The 21871-nt window shown below is 37.6% G+C and overlaps 1 protein-coding gene across 2 annotated transcripts in view; it reads right to left on the minus strand.

The window, feature by feature from the left end:
- Window positions 1–21871, minus strand: part of GRIA3 (glutamate ionotropic receptor AMPA type subunit 3) — a 289966-nt gene that overhangs the window by 80199 nt on the left and 187896 nt on the right. For both annotated transcript variants that reach the window (XM_069464373.1, XM_069464374.1), the window contains exons 6-10: window positions 16509–16670; window positions 13200–13367; window positions 8593–8697; window positions 7571–7678; window positions 6205–6411 (exon numbers count right to left, since the gene is read on the minus strand). In XM_069464373.1, coding sequence (XP_069320474.1) covers window positions 6205–6411; window positions 7571–7678; window positions 8593–8697; window positions 13200–13367; window positions 16509–16670 — 750 coding nt within the window. The remainder of the gene's footprint in view (window positions 1–6204; window positions 6412–7570; window positions 7679–8592; window positions 8698–13199; window positions 13368–16508; window positions 16671–21871) is intronic.

A 21871-nucleotide genomic window follows, 5' to 3' on the forward strand; every position in this document is an offset into this window, starting at 1 on the left:
CTAGTGGGTCCATGAAGAGATTAAGAAGGAAATTTAAAAATTTCTTGAAACAAATGAAAATGAAAACACAACATATCAAAACCTATGGGATATAGCAAACTCAGTAATAAGAGGAAAATTTATAGCAATAAGTGCCTCTGTCAAAAAAGTAGAAAAGCTTCAAACAATGTAACAATGCATCTCAAAGAACTAGAAAATTAAGAGCAAACCAAACCCAAAATTAGTAGAAGAAAAGAAATAATAAAGATCAAAGCAGAAATAAATGAAATTGAAATAAAAAATAATACAAAAGATCAACAAAAGTTGTTTTTTTGAAAAGATAAAGAAAATTGACACACCTTTAGCCAGACTAACAAAGAAAAAAAAGATCTGAATAAATAAAACCAGAGATGAAAAAGGAAACATTGCAACTGATACTGCAGAAATCCAAAGGATCATTAGAGACTATCATGAGCAACTACATGCCAATAAATGGGATAACCTAGAAGAAATGGATAAATTCCTAGACAAATACAGCCTACCAACTTTGAACCAGAAAAAATCCAAAACTTGAATAAATCAAAAACAACTAACAAGATACAAACAGTAATAAGAAGTCTCCCATCAAAGAAATGCCCAGGAACCGATGACTTCACTGCTGAATTCTACCAAGCATTCAAAGAAGAACTAATACCAATCCTACTTAAACTATTCCAAAAAATGAGGAGGAGGGAATACTTCCAAACTCATTCTATGAGGCCTGTATCACCCTGATACCAAAGTCAGACAAAGACACAAAAAGAAAAGAAAACTATAGACCAATATCTCTGATGAACATAGGTGCAAAAATCCTCAACAAAATACTAGCAAACTGAATTCAATAGCACATTAAAAAGGTTATTCATCATAATTAAGTGAGATTCATCCCAGGGATGCAAAGATGGTTCAACATAAGCAAATCAATCAATGTGATACATCATATCAACAGAATGAAGTACAAAAACCATATGATCATTTCAATTGATGCTAGGCTGAAAAAGAATTCAATAAAATTCAACATCCCTTCATGATAAAAACTCTCAAAAAACTGGTATAGAAGGAATTTACTTCAACGTGATAAAAGCCATATATGATAGACCCACAGCGAGTATCATACCGAATGTGAAAAAACTGAAAGCCTTTCCTCTAAGATCTGGAACAAGACAAGGATGCCCACTCTCACCACTGTTATTAAACATAATACTGGAAGTTCTAGCTAGAGCAGTCAGACAAGAAAAGAAAGAAAGGGCATCCAAATTGGAAAGGCAGAAGGCAAATTATCCTTGTTTGCAGATGCTATGATCTTATATCTAGAGAATACTAAAGATTCCACAAAAAAACTACTAGAACTGGTAAACACATTCATTACAGTTGCAGGATACAAAAATCAACATACAAAAATCAGTAGCATTTCTATATGCCAACAGTAAACAGTCTAAAAAAAGAAACCAAGAAAGTAATCCCTTTACAATAGCTATAAATAAAGTAAAATACCTAGGAATTAACCAAAGAAATGAAAGAGCTCTATAACAAAAACTATAAAACATTGATGAAAGGAATTGAAGAGGACAGAAAAATGAAAAGATATTCCATGCTTGTGGATTGGAAGAATCAATATTGTTAAAATGTCCATACTATGCAAAGCAATCTACAGATTCAATGTAATCCCCATCAAAATACAAATGACATTCTTCACAGAAATAGAAAAAAATAAAGCTAAAATTTATATGGAAACACAAAAGACCCAGAATATCCAAAGCCATCCTGAGCAAAAAGAACAAAACTGGAGGAATCACATTACCTGACTTCAAATTATACTACAGAACTGTAGTAACCAAAACAGCATGGTATTGGCATGAAAACAGACATATAGACTAATGGAACAGCATAGAGAACTCAGAAATAAATCCACACATCTATTGAATTTATCTTTGACAAAGGTGCCAAGAACATACAGTGGGAAAGGACAGTCTCTTCAATAAATGGTGCTGGGAAAACTGAATATCCATATGCAGAAGAATGAAACTAGACCCTATCTCTCACCATATACAAAAATCAAATAAAAATGGATTAACAACTTAAATCTAAGACCTGAAACTATGAAACTACTAAAAGAAAGCATTGGGGAAATGCACTCAGGACATTGGTTTGGGCAAGGACTTTTTGAGTAATACCCAAAGCACAGGCAACCAAAGCAAACTTGGACAAATGGGATCACATCAAGCTAAAAAGCCTTTGCACAGCAAAGGAAACAATCAATAAAGGGAAGAGACAACTCACAGAATGGGAGAAAATTTCTGCAAACTACCCATCTGGCAAGGGATTAATAATCAGAATATATAAGGAGCTCCAACAACTCAATAGGAAAAAAAATCAAATAATCTGATTTAAAAATGAGCAAAAAATATGAATAGACATTTCTGAAAAGAAGACGTACAAATGGCCAACAGGCATGTGAAAAAATGCTCAACATCATTAGTCATCAGAGACATGCAAATCAAAACTACAATGAGATATTATCTTGCCCCAGTTAAAATGGCTTTTAACAAAAAGACAGGCAATAACAAATGCCAGCGAGGATTTGGAGAAAGGGGAACCCTTGTACACTGTTGGTGGGACTGTAAATTAGTGAAAACACTATGTTAAACAGTATGGAGATTCCTGAAAAAACTAAAAATAGAACTACCATATGACCTATCAACTCCACTGCTGGGTATATATCCAAAGGAGAGGAAATCAGTGTATTGAAAAGATATCTGCACTTTCATGTTTATTGGAGCACTATATACAATAGGCAAGATTTGGAATTAACCTGAGGTGTCCATCAACAGATGAATGGACAAAGAAATTATGGTACATATACACAATGGAATATTATACAGCCACACACACAAAAAAATGAAATCCTGCCATTTGTAACATTGATGGAACTGGAGAACATGATGTTAAGTAAAATAAGCCAAGCACAGAACAACAAATCTTACGTGTTCTCATTCAGGAGCTAAATACTAAAAATGAATAATCTCATGGAGGCAGAGGAGAATGACGATTACCAGAGGCTGGAAGGGTAGTGGGGAGGGAGGGATAAACTGGGAATGGTTAATGGGTAAAAAAATATAGTTAAACAGTTAGATAGAATGACCAATATTTTATGGCACAATGAAGTGACTATAATCAACAATAAGTTAGGGTATACTTTAAAATAACTAAAAGAATGGAACTGGAATGTTCCTAACAGAAAGAAATAATTGCCTGAGGTGATAGATACCTCAATTACCCTGATTTGATTAATTCACATTATATGCCTGTATCAAATCATGACATGTACCCTATAAAGATAAATAACTATTATGTATGCATAATTAAAAGTAAAAAATAAAAAAATAAATGAAATATTAAAAATAAAAACATGGACTTCAGAGTCAATGACCTAGTTTCAAATCATTGTGTTACTGCTATGGTCTGAATATTTGTGTCCCCCCTTCATATGTTGAAACTCCCTTCACATGTCAAAACCCTCAAGGTGATGGTATTAGGAAGTGGGGCCTTTGGGAGATGATTAGGTCATGGGGGCAAAGCCTTCACCAATGGGATTAGCTCCCTTGTAAAAGGGGCCCAAGAGAGACCCTGCACCACTTCCACCACATGAGGACACAGCAAGAAGGTACCATCTATGAACCTGAAAGTGAGCCTTCACAAGACGATGAATCTGCCTTGATCTTGGACTTCCAGCCTTCAGAACTGTGAGAAATAAATTTCTGTTATTTATAAGCTACCCAGTTTATTATGGTATTTTGTTATAGCAGTCTGAATGAACTAAGATAGTTGCTACAAGCTGTTTGGTCTTTGGCATGTGACTTTACTTCTCTAGGCCTCAATTTTCTCATATGTAGAAAGAGGTTAATAATGTCATCTTCCTCAGAGGCATGTTGTGAAAGTAAATTATATAATGCCTATAAAGCACTTAGTACAGTATCTCACAACAAGTAAATATACAAGTGGTGGCTAATAATAATATTATAATTATTATAGGATTATATTCCACCATTAACTCAATTTAATGAATATTGGCTAGGCATTACTATATGCCAGGCATTGATTAATTAAAGCAAAAAGTGAGCATTTACTATGTATCAAGTAATGTGCTAAGAGCAAGGGAGAGCTGTAAGTAGGACAAGATCTCTTGGAGTCTAAGTGTTAGGGAGATGAGGGACAGGAAAGAGAGGAAGGCATTAGCATTATCATCAACTTGTAAAGTAAGAGGTTAGAGCTATGTCAACGGGGTTCAGAGCTTCTCAGCGTCCTCAGAAATCATGACAAGTGCTCTGTCCCTTGTTCAGCCCTCTCTGACATTAGAAATTCTTCTCTTTCTCACTTCTGGATCCACTTGAATCTCATCTACCACTCAACCCTACCCCAGTTCCTGGGACCAACCTTGACACAAGACAGGAGATAATTGGCCTCAGCACTATAGATGGGGGCTGAGATTCAAGTTGTCTTACTTCTTGTCTGACTGGAAGATGATGCTCCAGTTTTGATAGCTGGGGTCCAGCCTAATTTTAAGCCTTAGTTCCCTTTCTGTGCCCTTATTTTTAGAAATGAGTTTCTGCTTTTGTGCTTCTACCACAAGGCCTGTCCCCCAGACTTATTTAGCAACCCCAGTACTCTCTTATGATTGGAGAGCTGTACCTTATTCTTGCTGGCTCTCATCTTAAGTACTAGAGTTCTTCTCCTGAATCTCAGTCCAGTAGATAACCTGGATGTTTGTTTCTTGCCAGCTGAGACTTCTTAGTATCTCCACCTCCTAGATTACTCTGTCTTCTCCTTACCTATTGTGTAGACGGGGAGCAATCATTGCAAATAATCCTTGCCTGTTAGAACTAAACCTCTGTCACCACCACCTGCACTTGGGCTAGTTCTCTAGTGCTGGTTCACCTAATGGGCAGTTCTTATGTCCAGTTCTGCTTATCTCCATATGCCTCATTGGGCTACCCAAGATCTGACATTCCCATTAAAACTAAGTCACTGAGGAGTTCTGAAGATACCACTGTACCCTTCTTAAAAGCCCTAAGTATTAGTATTAATTATTTTGCACTTAGCCTATGACCAAGTCCTTGGTAGAGCCATTCTATTCATTTATTCATTCATTAATTCAACAAGTATTTATTGAACTTTTATGTTTCAGGCCCTGAGATATTAAAATGAATTAGATATGTCTTCTGTCCTCAAGGAGTTCATTGTCTAGTATGGCAGCTGGACTTGTAAATAGATCATTACAATACAGGTTCAGAAGTACTATATGAATGCAAAAAGTACTATAAGGAAGCAAAAATCAAGGGCACCTAACCCAGATTGCAGGTGAGTAGACGGGAATAGAGAAGGCCTCCTGAAAGAGATATTACCTCTGTGTTCTGGGGGACTAGTAGGTAGTGTTAGCTGGCTGAAGAGAGGCAAAAGTATCTCCAGGCATACCCTGAGAGCTTGGCACCTTCAGGGAACAAAACACACTTTACTGTAGCTGGAACATTGAATGTGAAGGGGAAGGAGTACAAGATGAAACTAGAGAGGTAGGCAGGCGCTAGATTAAAAAGTGCCTTATTTTCCATACAAAGGAATTTGAATTTAATCCTGATTTTTAAAGTGAGAGATTATAGTAATGTGGAGACCTGACTTGCCAGAGCAAGAACAGAGACAGGGAAACCAGTTAAATGACTGACAAATAGTAAGAACCTTAACTAAGGTGATGATGGTGGGGGTGAAGAGTGTGTCTGGATTTGAGAACTTTAAGAGTAGAATTCACAGGACGTGGTGACTGACTAGGTATGAGAGGAACAATGAGGAAAGATGATGGGGATGGCTAGGCAACTATGTGGGTGGTGATTCTGCTGCTTGAGCTAGAGAACACAGAAGGAACAGATTTTCAGTAGAGAGCAGGCTGTGCTTAATGTTAACCAAATAAAATCCCCCAATTCTGCTTTCCTTTTAGTAAAATAATCCTATTGTTCAAAGAATACTATTGACAACCTACCTTTACAGAGTTCAACTGTAGAAGAAAACATTTTTCTTAAAGACTGTATGAAAACTATATAGTTGGATAAATATTGCACTTGAAAGCCAAATCCTCTATCTTCTTTGTTATTTGGAAAGTATGGAGGTAAATGAAAATGGAATTGAAAAAACACTCACCCCATAAACAAGTTCCCCAACCATGCCGTTCCATATTTTAGTCTCTGGATCCCTTGCGCCATATTTCCCATCGCCAACAATGGACAATTTGTATTTGATCCTTACGTGTTTAGCTATTTCATAGGCTAAGTCTACACAATAGCCTTCATATCGTTCATTTCCTTCCAGTTGCTCATGGTTCTTCTTATACATTACGTATGGTGATTCCTTTTGGATCAGAAGCAAGATCAAAGGATTACTCCTATACATTTTTCTAAGAGATAATAAATGTAATAATGAAACTTCCCCCTCTGTTGCTATTGAGATTTGGGGTGTGAAAAGAGCCTTTAAAATTTTTTCTTAATAAGCAAAAGAGCCTCAATTGACTATCCACTGGGCCACATATTTCTTGGAGTCCTTAACTGATGATTTACAGAAGTAGAGAAAGATTTAAGTTCTTCTTGGGAGTTTGAAAGAAGGACCAGTTTTCACCTATAAAGTCTTCGATTTAGTCACATTGGGAAGAGGTATTTCCCTTAGTTACATGAAGGTAAACTGCCTTTGATTTCTCAAGATTTACCATGTACATATCACAGCCAGTTGAGGCAAACGCTAAGGAAACACTATGATCTTTGTGAGGTTGAGGTCTGTGGTTTTTTTATTTTTATATCCCAGGGCCTAGTACAGTCTCTAAGACAAAGGGAGTATTTGATATATATGTTTAAATGAAAAGTAAACTTCAGCCAAGTCTTCATTCTGTTAGTCATAGTTTCACACCTAGTGGCATACTTGTTTTTAAACCAGCTTTGTACTTCGTTCAGTAAAAACAAACCATCTTTTAGAAAAATGTTTTAAGACTAAATGAGAATATAATCTCACATTTAAAAAGTGCTTTGAGTTTTGCACAAAAGCTTCTTCATGTGGTAAATTGTGCCCTGAAATGGTCTTACAACATATCTAGGAGATTATTGTTATACCCCTTCCATAAATTAAGAAAACAACAACCTGAGGCTCAGAGAAGTTGTGACTTGCACAGCTACACAGGTTAGTGTTAGACCTAATGTTAGAACCCTAATCTACTCTCTTCTCCATACAATGCTGCCTCCCCTACAATGAAGAATTAGGTTTCAAGTCCGGATGAAGGATCAGTCCTACAGGGGTGGGGGCAGGGGGAAAGAGAAGAATGATATTTGAAACTGTTCTAAATTACTATTCTTTTTTTTTTTAAATGACATTCTGTTCATCATCATGGCAAGCTACTTTGAGCGTTTCCTGAGCTGCCCTGTTTTCATTGAACTTGAGGTATTTCCTACTAACTGAATGATGCTTTTCAGAAAACAGAAATCTTGCTGGACAGAAAGACCACCTCCCCTCTGTCCCCACTTACCAGAATGGTAGTTACTACTATGGTGCGGTTCTCTGAAGACGCACTGTCATTGCTGATTTGCTGATCCGAGAAAGGCACAAACCTTTCATACTCATTCCAGTAGCCAGCCTAGAAAGAGCAGACATTTGACCTAGATGCCTATTTTTCACTCAAAAAGTACTGCATGAAATTCAAATGCTGTTTTGGAACAAAACTTTGTTTTTCCCCAGTAACTTGAGCATTACAAGGACTGACACCCTGTCTCCCTCTGTCTTGCCACTCCTGCCAGTACCCCAACACAGACACACAAACAGATGTGCTGTTTCTTCATCCTGGGGGTTCCTGTCCCTACCTCACCCTGACTTATATTTTATAAAATAATTTAATCTACTGTAGGATTATCAGGGTTTTTTTATTTCTTTAAACTCTTATAGCAGAAAAATACTTTGTTTTGAACTAGATGAAAGCTGGGAGGTGGGGGTGGGAAACCAGTGAGTATCCTGTAGAAATGACACAAGATATTTTATGCTCAGGTTTTATCAAATGGCTAACAAATTTCCATTTCTTGGCTAACTCAACTATTAGTATGACAGAAGCAAAGTGGTCAATATAAAATTCAGCTACAGAGAAAGGTATTGTGTCCAAGAGTTTATTTAGTGGGTGAGTCGGCAAGGTGGAAAAATACCTATTTTCCAATTCTTTTGCTAAAACCTTATGTACTTTGGAAGCTTCTGTTTAAATAACAAGGTGCTATAAAATTTGTGATTCCTTCCCTTTATTGTAGGAAGCTGTTAATAACTCACGAGTCTACCACTTTTATAGGACCAGCCTCAGAGGGAAATCCTCCTTTAAAAATGTGTAGATGGATCATTCTGATTCCAAAATAACTCTGTGCATCATATCTACATTCCTCACTAAATGGAAAGGCAAAAATAATGTGTGGGAATTTCCTTTGTGTGTGCTTCCTAATACCTATTTTCTTGCATATAAGTGTTGTCTCTTTCTAAGAGATTTTTCTTTGGAAGTCTGTTTTGGTTACTTACTTTTCGAGAGCCAGTGACTTTCATTTCATATACATCAATGGTATAATTTGTCCTACGTCCGTAAGTGTCAAATTGGATGTTTCCAGTCATTCCTTGTACTTGCACCTGGTAGAAAGGGAAAAATGTACAATTTTAAAATAGCACCTTATTATTGCCTTCTAGGTGTCTAGGATGAGGTCAACTGACATATCTTGGAATCTTGGAGAATTTTTATCTCGAGTCATTGAGCTCTATCTACCAGATCAAGTCCATACAGATCTTCATTTCTTCTGCAGTATTTTCTCGGTATGCCTTTTAGTTATGAAGCATTGAGTAGGTGTGAGAGGCTGCTACCTATATGATATAGTGAGGGATCTACCACCACTTTTTAAGGATCTGAAATTTTTACTAGTCCTTTCTTAAGAATACTCTCCGGCTACTCCCTTAACTAGGGTAATGCATTCTAAACTGTGAGTTCCTTGAGGGCCATGACTGTGTCTTAGTACTTCCAATATCTGAACATAATCTGGTGTCAGTAGCATGGGCTCTGGAGCTTCTGGATTCATATTCTAGCTTCACCATTTACTAACTGGATGACCTTGGGCATGTTCCTTAATGCTTTTCTACCTCAGTGCCCTAATCTGTAAAATAGGAAATGTTAGTAGTACCTATTCCTCAGAGCTGTTGGGAGGATTAAAGGAGTTATGCATATATGATGTTTAGAATAGTCTGACATATAGTAAGCATTGTAATACATGCTAGCTATATTAATTATTATTATGATTATTAATCAAAATAAATTTAGTTCTATTTCTTGAGAGGGTTACACATTTACCATCTACTACTGTGACAGGGATGAACTTTCCCTTTTATTTAATCTATGTACAGCTACAGACAGGCAGCAGAAAGCTAAGCCATGGGGGAATAATCCAAAGGCTGTTGAAATTTATTAAGTCTAAGGGGTCAGGAATATGGAGCACTAGACAAGAAAGATAAAAGTATTGGAAGCCCAAATGTCTGTTTTGGATGCCAAATTCAGGTTTCATGTATGTCACAAGTTTTCCTAAGTCTGGGCCCAGTTTTATGAACTAATAAGAAGCCATCTCTGCTGGGTGGAAAGATTTCCTTACCCATTTTACAGTGCAGGGACATTGGATGAAAGACTCTCTACAAATATGTCATTATTGTTAACTACTTGCATTACTCATCTGGAGAGTAAGGGTCAAAGACTTCATTTCAAAGAAAAAGAATCTGTCTCGTTTTCCTAGGATGAAAGGAATACTTTTTCATGACTTACAGAAAATGACAAACTCTCAAACAAGTCAGAGGTGGTAATGGGCTTGTGTTGCAGAAGGGGAAATTGTTGTCAAATATTAGGGAATATTTTTTAAAGGGAAAGGGGCTTGCTCACAACTGGTAGGAGACTGTGGAATTCCTATTGAAGGGGAAATACTCCAATGTGATGAACTGAAAACAATGGTAATTGTCCAACTGACCCAACAAACCTAAGTACTATTGTCAGCCTAGGCTTGTGAAGAAAGTGATGTCACACTTCTAGTTAAAGAAAAGGACCTTTGTTGAGATAGATATTACTATCCAGGTGAATGAGACTGATGCATATTTTGTTGCATGAAGGGTTCTATATACTCTATTTTGAGCACTGAATTCTAGGAGAGGAGTTAGGCAGGGCAGAGATAATGGCATAGGAATTTATTAAGGAAATCCTACTGAAAATAGCAAGGACTTCAAGTCTCATTGGAATCGTATATTTCTAAAGATCCAAACCGTCTGAACATGATTTATGAATTGGACAATAGTCAACATATGTCCAAGAGATTTCAGACCCCATGATTCAAATGTTTGGTGAGCAGAAGTAGAATTGGAGTACTATTCAGCAAGAAATCTATTTTTAAGGATGTGGTCCAGTACTGAATGTCAGTGACAGTGTCCCACCGTCCTATCTGGGATCCCTTCTTTGATCCATAGCACCCCGTGCAGGGTATAACCATAATATTTTACTCATCCATCTATTTCCGGCTACCCAACTAGATTAAGAGCATCTCTAGATGAGACACATTCTTTATCTGTGTTCTCAGCAACAAATACCGTGCGTGGGATAGAGCAGGTGCTTAATAAATGTTGATTGAACAAGTCTCAATGACTTAGAATTTGTGACAGATATTTCAGTAGACTGTGCTGAGGCTGATCTTTGTACAATTTGCAGATTGTGAGAATAATTACCCAGTTTGCAAGTGGCTTTAAGATATTTTAAAGCATTTGTTTACATAATAGCAATTTAAATGTGAGCACCCCTCGTCTTATTTCATGTTTGCATACTAATATAGAGCCTGATTCATAGTCATAGGTCCTCCATGAATATTTACTGAACGAATGGTGTGCTTATTTATTCATTAAAACAGGCCCCTTAGGAGCCTCTGTCAGGCAATGATTTTGTTTGCCAGATTTCTTTGAAGGAAGAAAATAATTTATTGAGAAACAACTATGTGCTAGTCACAATGAGGGATGCTTTTACATCATGCAATCTCAATTTTAATTAACTCAAATAAAATGGGATTTCTTTTAATGTAGAAAAACACTTAGTTCTTCAGACCAGATTTCCTTGCACTCTCTCTGTAGTGCAGTTTTACTGAAGTACTGCTTACTTTTGGAAAAGGTTGATGCTTTCTAGCCTCTCTGGAGCAATAGGAAGAGGGTGGCCTGTAGAAAGAGGTTAAAGTATGCTTTTGGTTCAGTGTCTGACCATTAGGACCTGGAGAGGAAGGTTACTTATTTTGCTTATAGCTTGAGTTTTATCAGTGAGTTTGACATGCAGAAAATTTTCTCTGAAACAGTATGATCAATCTTATTTTTTCTCTAGCCAAATTGATTTCTTGTCCTTCATTCTGGTAGCAAGTTTTCTATTTGGGAAAGGTGGCTGTTTGTGTCATGAATGGGGAGTCAATTTGAGATACTGGCTCTTGCCCCTTGAGGTTTTGTTGATGAAAACTCCTTTTGATTCACTCTTAGGGAGTTTTATATTTCACTTATCATTATGTTTCACCTGACAGTACAAATCTTGTAACTGCTATGAAGGTTGAATTTAATTAACCACTCTTCAAAATTGTGCAGTGCTACCTCCATAAAACGACACTTAGGGCATTTGTTAAGGAACTGACATAATGACATAAAAATCTGCATGATGGGAGAATGAGTCATATCTCTTTCTTGGAGAGAGACACAGGGGCTACTAACCCCTCTTGATTGAATGCTTCCAACTTGGCAAATTTGAGGTGACAGTAAGAGAGCCAACTACACAAAACGATGTACGTTACGAGGCTGTTACAAATTGTTCGTTGCTGGGTTGCGCACAGAATTATCTCCCCTATTTCTTTGTTGATTTGGATGTCCCAAACATCAGGATAATTAAATAAGTAGAAATAAGAGATTCTTGTACTCTTGAAGGCTCATTTTAATGCATGCAGGCGCATGTGGCATAAAGCAAAATATTCAGGAAAGAGCTCTTGCTTGGAAAGCTGCAATGAATGGATGATGCTGCTCCTGGTATAAATAATGAAATCTGTTCAAAGGACACTGCTTGAAGCCTTAAATGATCTCCTATCCAGTAAAGGCTAAAAACAAGTAACCTATTTGACTATCTATCCATTGATTCCTTGTACTTTTCTTTAGGCTTTTTCTTTGCAGTGTTGGGCAAAAGCTTCTTAAGTAGGCCTAAAAATGTACCATGTTCCTCCATTTTACCATGTAGAATAGCATAAATGTTCTTTGTGACAACAGAAATACTATCGCACTGGCTCAGTTCCACAGTCTATCCAGGCTAATCATTTGTCTGATGAGCCAGAGGATGCTGTTATTCTTTGTAATGTCTATCTTGAAGTTAGGAGCGTCTTATACAATACCCCAATATCCTTAAGGAATGTCATATTTTTGGAACGTTTGAATTTTTTGAAGCTATTTACCTATTCAATTCATTCTTTTGAGGATACTGAGTTCCATTTACTATCCACAGTATAGGACACAACCAAGTATTCATTTGCCTTCAATTTACTATTTTTCAAGCTTCAAGGAAGAACCTCCTATTTTTTATTTTATTTTTTATTTTATTTATTTATTTATTTATTTTTTCCAGCTTATTATGGGGGTACAAAAGTTCAGGTTATATATATTGCCCATGCCTCCCCATCCCCCCGAGTCTGAGCTTCAAGCGTGTCCATTCCCTAGACAGTGCACATCGCACTCATCATGTAGGTGTGCACCCATCCCCTCCCCCCATCCCCCTCAGTCAGAACTTCAAGCGTGTCCATTCCCCAGGCAGTGCGCATCGCACTCATCAAGTAGGTATACACCCATCCCTTCCCCCCAGCACCGACCTCTGTCCGATACCCAATTGGTGTTATTCCCAAACGTGCACTCAGGGAAACCAAGAACCTCCTATTTTTAAACTTCTAAATTTGAGTGAATAAACATCCATATTCATCCTCTTTGCACACTCTGAGATTCTATAGACTCTGATCCTATTCCTTTTAGTATCTCTTCTCTGAAGATTGACATCTCATCTTTTTGTGTCTTTATAAAGCCCCTCCACCCCAATAACCCATCGTAGTCTTTACCATTTTCAGAGCTCTCTCGATATCAATTCCTTGACTCCAGGGCACAGCAGGATTTGCTAAGCAGTCTCCAGCACTGCCTCTCCGGGACACATCCACTCGCTGCCTCCTCAGATAGCGGAAAGCTTCTGCTATGACCAGTATTGCGTCATGTGTCAATGCAGACGTATACTGAAATGGGTGCATGGAAAACAAGATACCATGACAAATGACATCTTTAAAATTTGCCTTGTTACTTATAATTTTCATTCATCTCTACCTCTTGCTCTATGCAATCACCCTCCTAATTATTTGAGTCAAGAGATCTTACTGGGCAAGCCTGACTTTGATTCATTCTAGAATGATGTCTCTTAAGTCATGTGTGCACATGTTAAGATTATTACGATCAAATGGCTCAAGGGAATCTCTCTCTTGCTCTCAGTACTGTTTTTCATATTGAGTGAATGACTGACTACTAAAAGGCCAGGTCTTTTATAGAGGAAGAAATATGTGTGAAGTTAAAGGATGGCATGTATAGATTGGAGAGGAAATAGCATTTCCTAAAGCAAGACTGGGTTATTGCTGTTTGTAATAGAAAATTCAGATCTGGTGTTTACTTAGGGGAAAATGGAAATAGCTAAGTTAGACAGCTTGAAATTAATTTGGAGAGAAACATTAATCATTTCTGTCTGGACCATGTTTCTGGTGAGCTAGGACTTCTGGCCAGCAATAAATCAGTTTTTGTTTCCTGAGGAGGTAGCAAAAACCAAAGCTGGTTTTTGATTGTAGAAAATTACAATTGTTATTGAGTTTTAAATCTGATAACATTGACAATTCATAGGCAATACTTCATAATGCTACCTCCTTCAGGCAAGAACGCTTTCTATTCCTTGGGTATATTGATATGCTCTACTAGGGATGAGGTCAGTCACTTAATACAAGGGATTTGATTATCTGCAATTCGAAATTGTGGATGCTTTTTCATTAAATGAATCAACAACAGTATGATTAAAATAAGCTGGCCCCTGTTTTTCAGGGGTTACAAATACTGGCAGAATACAGAATACTGTTGACTTTTTTTTTTTTTTAACAATGTAGCAAAGTGTGCTGGGGTTGTTATCTCTCTTTCCAGGACGGTATGTCCAAACACAATTAGAAGTGAATACATTGTTGTCTCTACAACTATCAATTTACTTTTCTGACTTTTCTCATGTTACTTTTCTTTTAGAAGCAAATTATCAAGTATGACTATAACAGGGGACATATGTTCTTTCATGAAGAAAGATCTTTATGTCTGCCCATCCTTGCAATACATAAAGTCAACATGGTGGTGATTTTCTTTCCAGCTGACTGCATAAATTGTCAGCAATCTTAATGTAGTCCTTTCCAAGCCATGCCAAAAGAGCAATTTAATTTTCTACTTATTTCAGTTTCTACTTACCAATGTGTGAGAATGCCTCCCCCAAAGCCCTAAAGAAAATGCTTATAGAGTAAATTAAGCATCAGGATTTCTAATCTCTAGACAACTTTATTTCCTAATCAAAAATATTGTATGTAATTTTTTTAAAAAATCAGGGCTGATTTATGTATGTCAATTTTTAAAGTGATTTTTTTTGTCTAATTGATATGGTGCAAGGTTTTATAATTACTGGTACTAAGCAAAAGTTATCTGAAACTTGTAACCATCTATTTAAATATTCCATTTTCTTAAGTTACTTATAAGCCTGAACAGTTCTCAGCAGGTTCTAGAATTTACATTATGCATACTAGACATTATCAATGAATACTCCATAGCTGAGATCGTCTTACTTCTGTTTTGTACATGCTCTACAACTTCAGACCAGGCATCAACTGATCTGTGACACCTTTTTCATGGTTTTTACCCTTGTCCATTTTCTTGTGCCTAACACAGTGCAAGTACCCCCTAAAATACTGAAGAAATGATTTTCTCTCTTTTACCTGTTACCTGCTACATCTAAGGATCACAAAGCGGTGTGGATAGGCAGTTTTACAAAAATCTGAATTTGTGTAGGCTCACCTAAATATTGTGAGAAGATAAATATCAGTTTAGTACATAAAAATTTTTTTGTTACAAAGGATTCATTATAGGGATTGTGACCATATTTACTGAAGCAAATTAGGACAACCAATCTGACCATGGAACAGAATTTTTAAAAACATCCTGGAATCACCTGGCAGGTTCAATCACTACAATCACGACTAGTGAGTGCCTTAACTGAATGAAAAAAATGATGTTTAACACACAATTCTCTAGAACATACCAATTGTATAAAGTAAGGTCCCACTTATATTATGTTCTGATGCGACCCATTTAGGGTGGACCTACATAGGTGGTACAGAACATATCTCTTCTCTGGCTTGTGTTCCCTGCTATTCTCCCCTATTCTATTCTTGCCAGGGAGGAAAGATGAGAGGACAGGTATCTTGAAACCATGAGAAGGGATATCTTTCACCCCTTTTCCTTTTTTAAGAAAAGGTCTTGACTCTACTTTGATTCCTTGTCTTGTATCATAGCCATGGTACATACTTTCACTATATCAGGAAGGAAGAATTTAAAGTTTGTTTCATACTTGAATCAATGCATTGAGGGAACGAGTTACTTAAAAAATACATTAGAAAGATCCTTTGTGTAACATGAATAACTTTCCCGTAATTTATCTGCTTTAATTCCTGATTTTTAAATAGTAGGATTTCTAGCCATAGGGGAATATATATAAAAAATGTGCATTTTAAACATGACTTTCTGCTTTTAATATTCTTATCTTGATTTTGTGAAAATGAGCAACTTAGGTAATCTAATTATTTTTGAAGATACTTTTGCAGGCTGGAAAACATTTCTATTCAATATACATATAGGCAACACACACTCTGTATTAGAGCCTAATTCACTTGGGTGTACTGAGATTCATGGAACTTATTAACACAAAGCAATCACATAAATAATGTAAAATCTAATTTTCTGTTTCAGACTATCAATCTTCCTTACCTATTCCCACTGCCCCCACCCTTTGCCTGGCTCAGGTTCTTGTAATATTGTAAATTGTTATGAGCAGATTACAAATTAAATTCATTAAAAATTAAGTTAACTTATTCCCAAACACTGGATTTAAAAATATCTAGTTCTCAGTAGCTTCTTTATTCAGGGGTTTAGTTTTCAAATGCAATAGTATCACCTGCAGTTGGTTTTTTAGCATCTTTGAATCACTTCTGAGAGAAGATCACTTGATCACAGGATGGCTGTTAGTATATAAAGACCATACTGAGACGCTTTGAAAAGCTGGCCTTAGGGTTTTACATGCCATGGAACATTACCTTTAGTGGTGCATTCTTGGCTTCAGGGAATTCCCTTTCATCCAGCCTCACCCAGCGCTGTATGAACTGCTGAACCATAGGGTTTTCATTGTTGACAATCTGGAAACCTGTAATGTTGGCTCCCCCATGCATGACTCTTTCTAGCAAAATATCAGTAAAACCCTGAAAAGACATTGAAAGGGGATCATGATTATGGGAGGTCATGTATTCTTACTCACCATATCTGTTAGAGTGGAGGAAATGAAAGCTCCTTCCCTAGGATCACATAGTAGCAATCAAGAAAGCCTTGACTATGAAATGACTTCTTAGGGCACTGAGTCTCTGAAACTATGGGCATGATGGAGAAAATATGCATTCTTTCATTTTAGTGCCTGTGCCTTTATTTAATGTAACTGCTGCATGGACAAACATAAGTGCCAACTTGAAGAAAATGCTTTGATTTGTTTTCATTTACCTGTATTTTCAGTCTTTCTTCTTTGAATACAAATACAATGCTTTATATAACTGTAAAATGTTGAAAAAGTTTGACCCTAATGAGGGTTATAACAAACTTTTTTTCAGCCTATCATGCTAAACACAGCAGATTGCTTCAGATTCTAGTGATGAGTACTTTAGACATTTGTGATTTACAGAAATGCTAATGAAACTGACAGCTTGATTGTATATGATGATACAAATCTCAGGATACATCTCACATGTATCCATTAATGAATATTAACATCTACTGCATATCTTTCACCATGTTCTTCTTAACTTGCTCTGGTTACCATATGGTGTCTCTGCCACCTAAACCTCCTGAAGGAATCTCTCCAGGGTTCGCACATAAGCCATCTCCATCTGGGCACTGCTGGCTCCATTGGGCATTGTTATCTTCTGGGACATCTCACCCAGGAATTGCTGCCACGTCTGCTGGATACCTGTCTCCTGCTAATTGCCACTATGCATTAGGGTCCTCAGTAGACTGAAGCTAGCTTTTCATTTTATAAAGAAATGGGGGAGAGTTCTTCCTTACTTCTTTAGACCCTCTCAACATTTTAATATAAAGATTTTCAAACATATAGAAAAGGTGAAAAAATTATACAATGAATACCCATATAGTCACTACTCAGATTCTACAATTAATATTTTTCCATCCATCCGTCCATCAATTTCATTTGTTATATGCATTTCAAAGTAAGTTGCAGATATTAGTATACTTTACCCTAAAGACTTCAGGATGTAAGTCATTAACTAGAGTTGAATGCTTGTTTATGTTTCTTTTCTTTTCTTCATTTTTTGAGGTAAAATTTACATCTAATGAAATGCACTCAGTGAGTTTTGATAAATGCATACACCTGTATTACCCAAATCCCTAGCAATTATTTAAAGTTTCCTCTTTTTTGCATTCTAAAAAAGTTTTTGTTGAAGTGTAATAATCATATAGAGAAGTACACATATCTTTAAGTGCACATCTTGATGAATATTCACAAACTGAATATGAATGCATCTCTCCAGTCAGCAACCCCACCCCTGCTTCTCTTAGTTTTATATTTCTTTACCATGGGTAACAAGGCAGTCTTAGAAAATATTGTAGTGAAACAGATTTTTCAATTATTACTTACAGCCCTTTTCTTCTTCCATTCATAAGTGAGATGAGTCAATGGAGATTGGACAAAGAGCCAAATAGTTTGCTAGTTTGTATCACTTAGAATCACTTCTCCATTCTGATATCTGATAATCACAAAGTGGTTTTGGTGATTTTTTTTTTTTTTTTTTTTTTTTTGAGACAGGGTCTTGCTATGTTGCCCAGACTGGACTTGAACTGTTGGGCTTAAGCAGTCCTCCCGCCTCAGCCTCCCAAGTAGCTGAGACTACAGGCACGCACCATTGCACACAGCTTCACAAAGTGTTTTTAAAATTAACATTAAGTTGTTATGATGAATTTTCCCTCAAAGGCCTCCTTCATGAGAGAAAATAAGACTCAGTGTCTTCTCCCATTTTTTACCCGCTGCACTAAAAGCGGTAGAGAGGCTAATGTGTAGAAAGTCTAGCAGAGGCTACCTTTGGAGCTTAAGCCTAACAGTTACCCAACTCTCTGCTCCCACCCCATAAACCTATATATAAATAAAATGCTGAGGATAAAACTTTAATGAAAGGGGCTTCAAGATGGATGAATAGAGGCATCTGGTACTCACCTCCTCTACAAAGAAGAACCAAAATAGCAAGTAGATAATCACACTTCGCTAGATCACCTGAGAGAGAATACTGGAATTCAAAAGAGAAGTGACAGGAAACACCCAGGGCAAGGAAGGAGAGAGAAGCAAGGCAACCTGCTTAGCTGGGATTGTCTGGGAGCCTGGACAGGATCCTTAATGTGGGGAAGGGGTAAGTGAGTGATAATACAGGGAGCTGCCGGGAGACTGCATGACAGCATTGCACCAAAGAGGGCGCTCATGCTGAGTCCCACAACCCCTCCCTGAGTCCTAAGCAGCTATAGCAAGGCACCATTTTGAGAGCCCAGCCCTACTAGACTGCACTCTGGGGCCCAACAGCCCCTGCATCTCTACATCCCTGGAGGCCCATTGATATCCAGCTGGGCGCTGCTGTTGGCTGTTGCCACCAGGGCTGAAGAGCAAGCCATTGGCAGTGATTTCACTGCCCCCATTAGTGGGGCTGCCACACATTTAAAAGTTCTGTGAGGAAAGGCTATTTCACTCATAGCCACCACCTGGGGCCAAAGTGTGTGCTCCCCAGCCACCTGTTTATGGTTGCTGCCACTCAAAGCAACCCTGCCCTCCCCAGCAGCAAGGCTGCAGTGCAGTTGCTGCCACCCCCACCCAAGCATTCCACTGGGGGCATAGGTATCACCCCACCTATGCCTACCACAGTGAGCATACATACACACCACTGAGATGCCTGCGGACAGGCCTGCCCAGCCTGGCTCCCTCTGCACCAGTGCCTGAGGATACCATACAGGGGCCTGGGAATAACCATGCCCCATCGAACCCTGTTGCAACCTGAGCACTCCTACTGGGGGCCTGAGGACAGGCCTACCCAACCTGCCACTACGACCACAGCTGGCACCCACTCATGTATACCACCTGTGGGCCTGGGGACTGGCCTCTCCAGCCCATTGCAGCTGCCACCAACATAACCATGGAGTGCTTGAAAGTCAGAGGATCATCCCACCACTGCTACTGCCAGTGTTCACATGATGCCTGCTGCTCAAATGCCCAAGGACCCACCCACCTGGCCCACCAATGCCACTACTAGCATCTGAGGAAGCCATCTGGAGGCTCAAGAATTGGCCTGCCTGGACCTGCGAACACCAGTGCCAATGTATGCTGCTCTGGGGCTCAAAGACAGGCTGTCTTGGCCCACTGTTTGCCACCACTTGGGCCCAAGGACTGGCCCACCTAGCATCTCTGTCCCCAGCAAAACTTCACCACAGCCTCTACTAACAACTACACCCTAAGTCACTGAGGAAATCACAGACGCTACTGATGCTATTTATCGCTGAAGAAATCATACGGACACTACACTATTGCACATACCCAGAATCAAAGCCAAAGCTCTGTCCAACGAAAATCACAGATGCAACTTCTGGAAAACGTCCTCCCCTAAGACAGCAAATTCAAAAAATTGGAAGAAATAACTAACTATTACACCATATGTACAGATATCAATGTAAGGACACAAGAAACACAAAAAAGCAAGGAAATATGGCACCTCCAAAGAAACAATAATTCTCAAGCAACAGATCCCAATTAAAAAGAAATTTATGGAATCCTGGAAAAATAATTCAAAGTATTGATACTAAAGAAGTTCAATGAGATACAAGAGAATACTGAAAATTAATACAAAGAAGTCAGAAAAAAAAATTCAGGTATGAATGAGAAATTTACAAAAGAGATAGATATCATAAAAAGAACCAAACAGGAATTCTAGAAGTGAAGAAGTAATTGAAAGAAATGTGAAATACATTCAAAAGCTTCAACAATGGACTAGATCAAGCAGAAGAAAGAATTTCAGAACATGAAGATAGGTCTTTTGAAACAATTCAGTAAGATGAAAATAAAAAAAATTAAAAAAGAAAAAAGACTACATGACACAAGGGACACCATTAAGTGACCAAATATTCAAATTTTTGGTGTCCCAGAAGGTGAAGAGAAAATGAAAGGGATAGAAAACCTACTTAATGAAATAATAGCTGAAAAATTCCCAAGTCCAGCAAGAGATTTAGACATGTAGATACAAGAAGCTCAGAGATTCTCAAACAGATACAATACAAAAAGTTCTTCTCCATGGCACATTATAGCTAACCTGTCAAAAGTTAAAGATAAAGAGATAATTCTAACAACACTGAGAGAAGCATCTAGTCACTTATAAGGGAACCCCCATGAGACCAATGGTAGATTTCTCAGCAGAAGCTTTATAGTCCAGAAGAGAATGGGATGATATATACAAAGTGCTGAAAGGAAAAAAACCCATTAGCCAAGGATACTATGCTCAGTAAAGTTATCCTTCATAAATGAAGGAGAAATAAAATCTTTCCCAGGTAAGCAAAAGCTGAGAGAATTCATCACCACTAGACCAACCCTACAAGAAAAGCTTAAAGGAGTTCCACACATGGACACAAAAGTACAATATTTACTGCCATGAGAACATACAAAAGTATAAAACCCACTGGTAGGACAGATGTACAAAGGAGGAAGAGAAAGGACTCAAATGTTACCACTACAGAAAACCACCAAATCATAAAGATAAATAATAAGAGAGAAAGAGAGGAACAAAGGATGTACAAAACAACTAGAAATCAATTAAGAAAATGACAGGAATAAGCCCTCACATACCAATAATAACCTTGAATGTAAATAGATTAAACTTTCTAATTAAAAGCTATACACTGGGTGAATGGACCAAAAACCATGTCCCAACTCTATGCTGCCTACAAGAAATTCATCTAACCTGTAAAGACACATAAAGACTGAAAGTAAAGGGATGGACAAAAATATTCCATGAAAATGGAAACCAAAAATGAGAAGGAGTAGCTATACTTATATCATATAAAATAGACATTAAGTCAAAACCAGTAAAAAGAGACAAAGGAGGACATTATATAATAAAAAGATCAATTCAGCAAGAAGACATAACAATTCTAAATATATATGCATCCAACACTGGTGCACCCAGATATATATAAAACAAATATTATTAGATCTAAAGGCAGAGGTAGACTCCAATGCAATAATAATTGGGGACTTCAACACCCCACTCTCAGCATTAGACAGATCACCTAGACAGAAAATTAAGAAAGAAACATTGGATTTAAACTGCACTTTAGACCAAATGGACCTAACAGATGTTTACAGAACATTTCTTCC

This window comes from Eulemur rufifrons, chromosome 30, assembly GCF_041146395.1.
Source record: "Eulemur rufifrons isolate Redbay chromosome 30, OSU_ERuf_1, whole genome shotgun sequence".
Classification (NCBI taxonomy): Eukaryota; Metazoa; Chordata; class Mammalia; order Primates; family Lemuridae; genus Eulemur; species Eulemur rufifrons.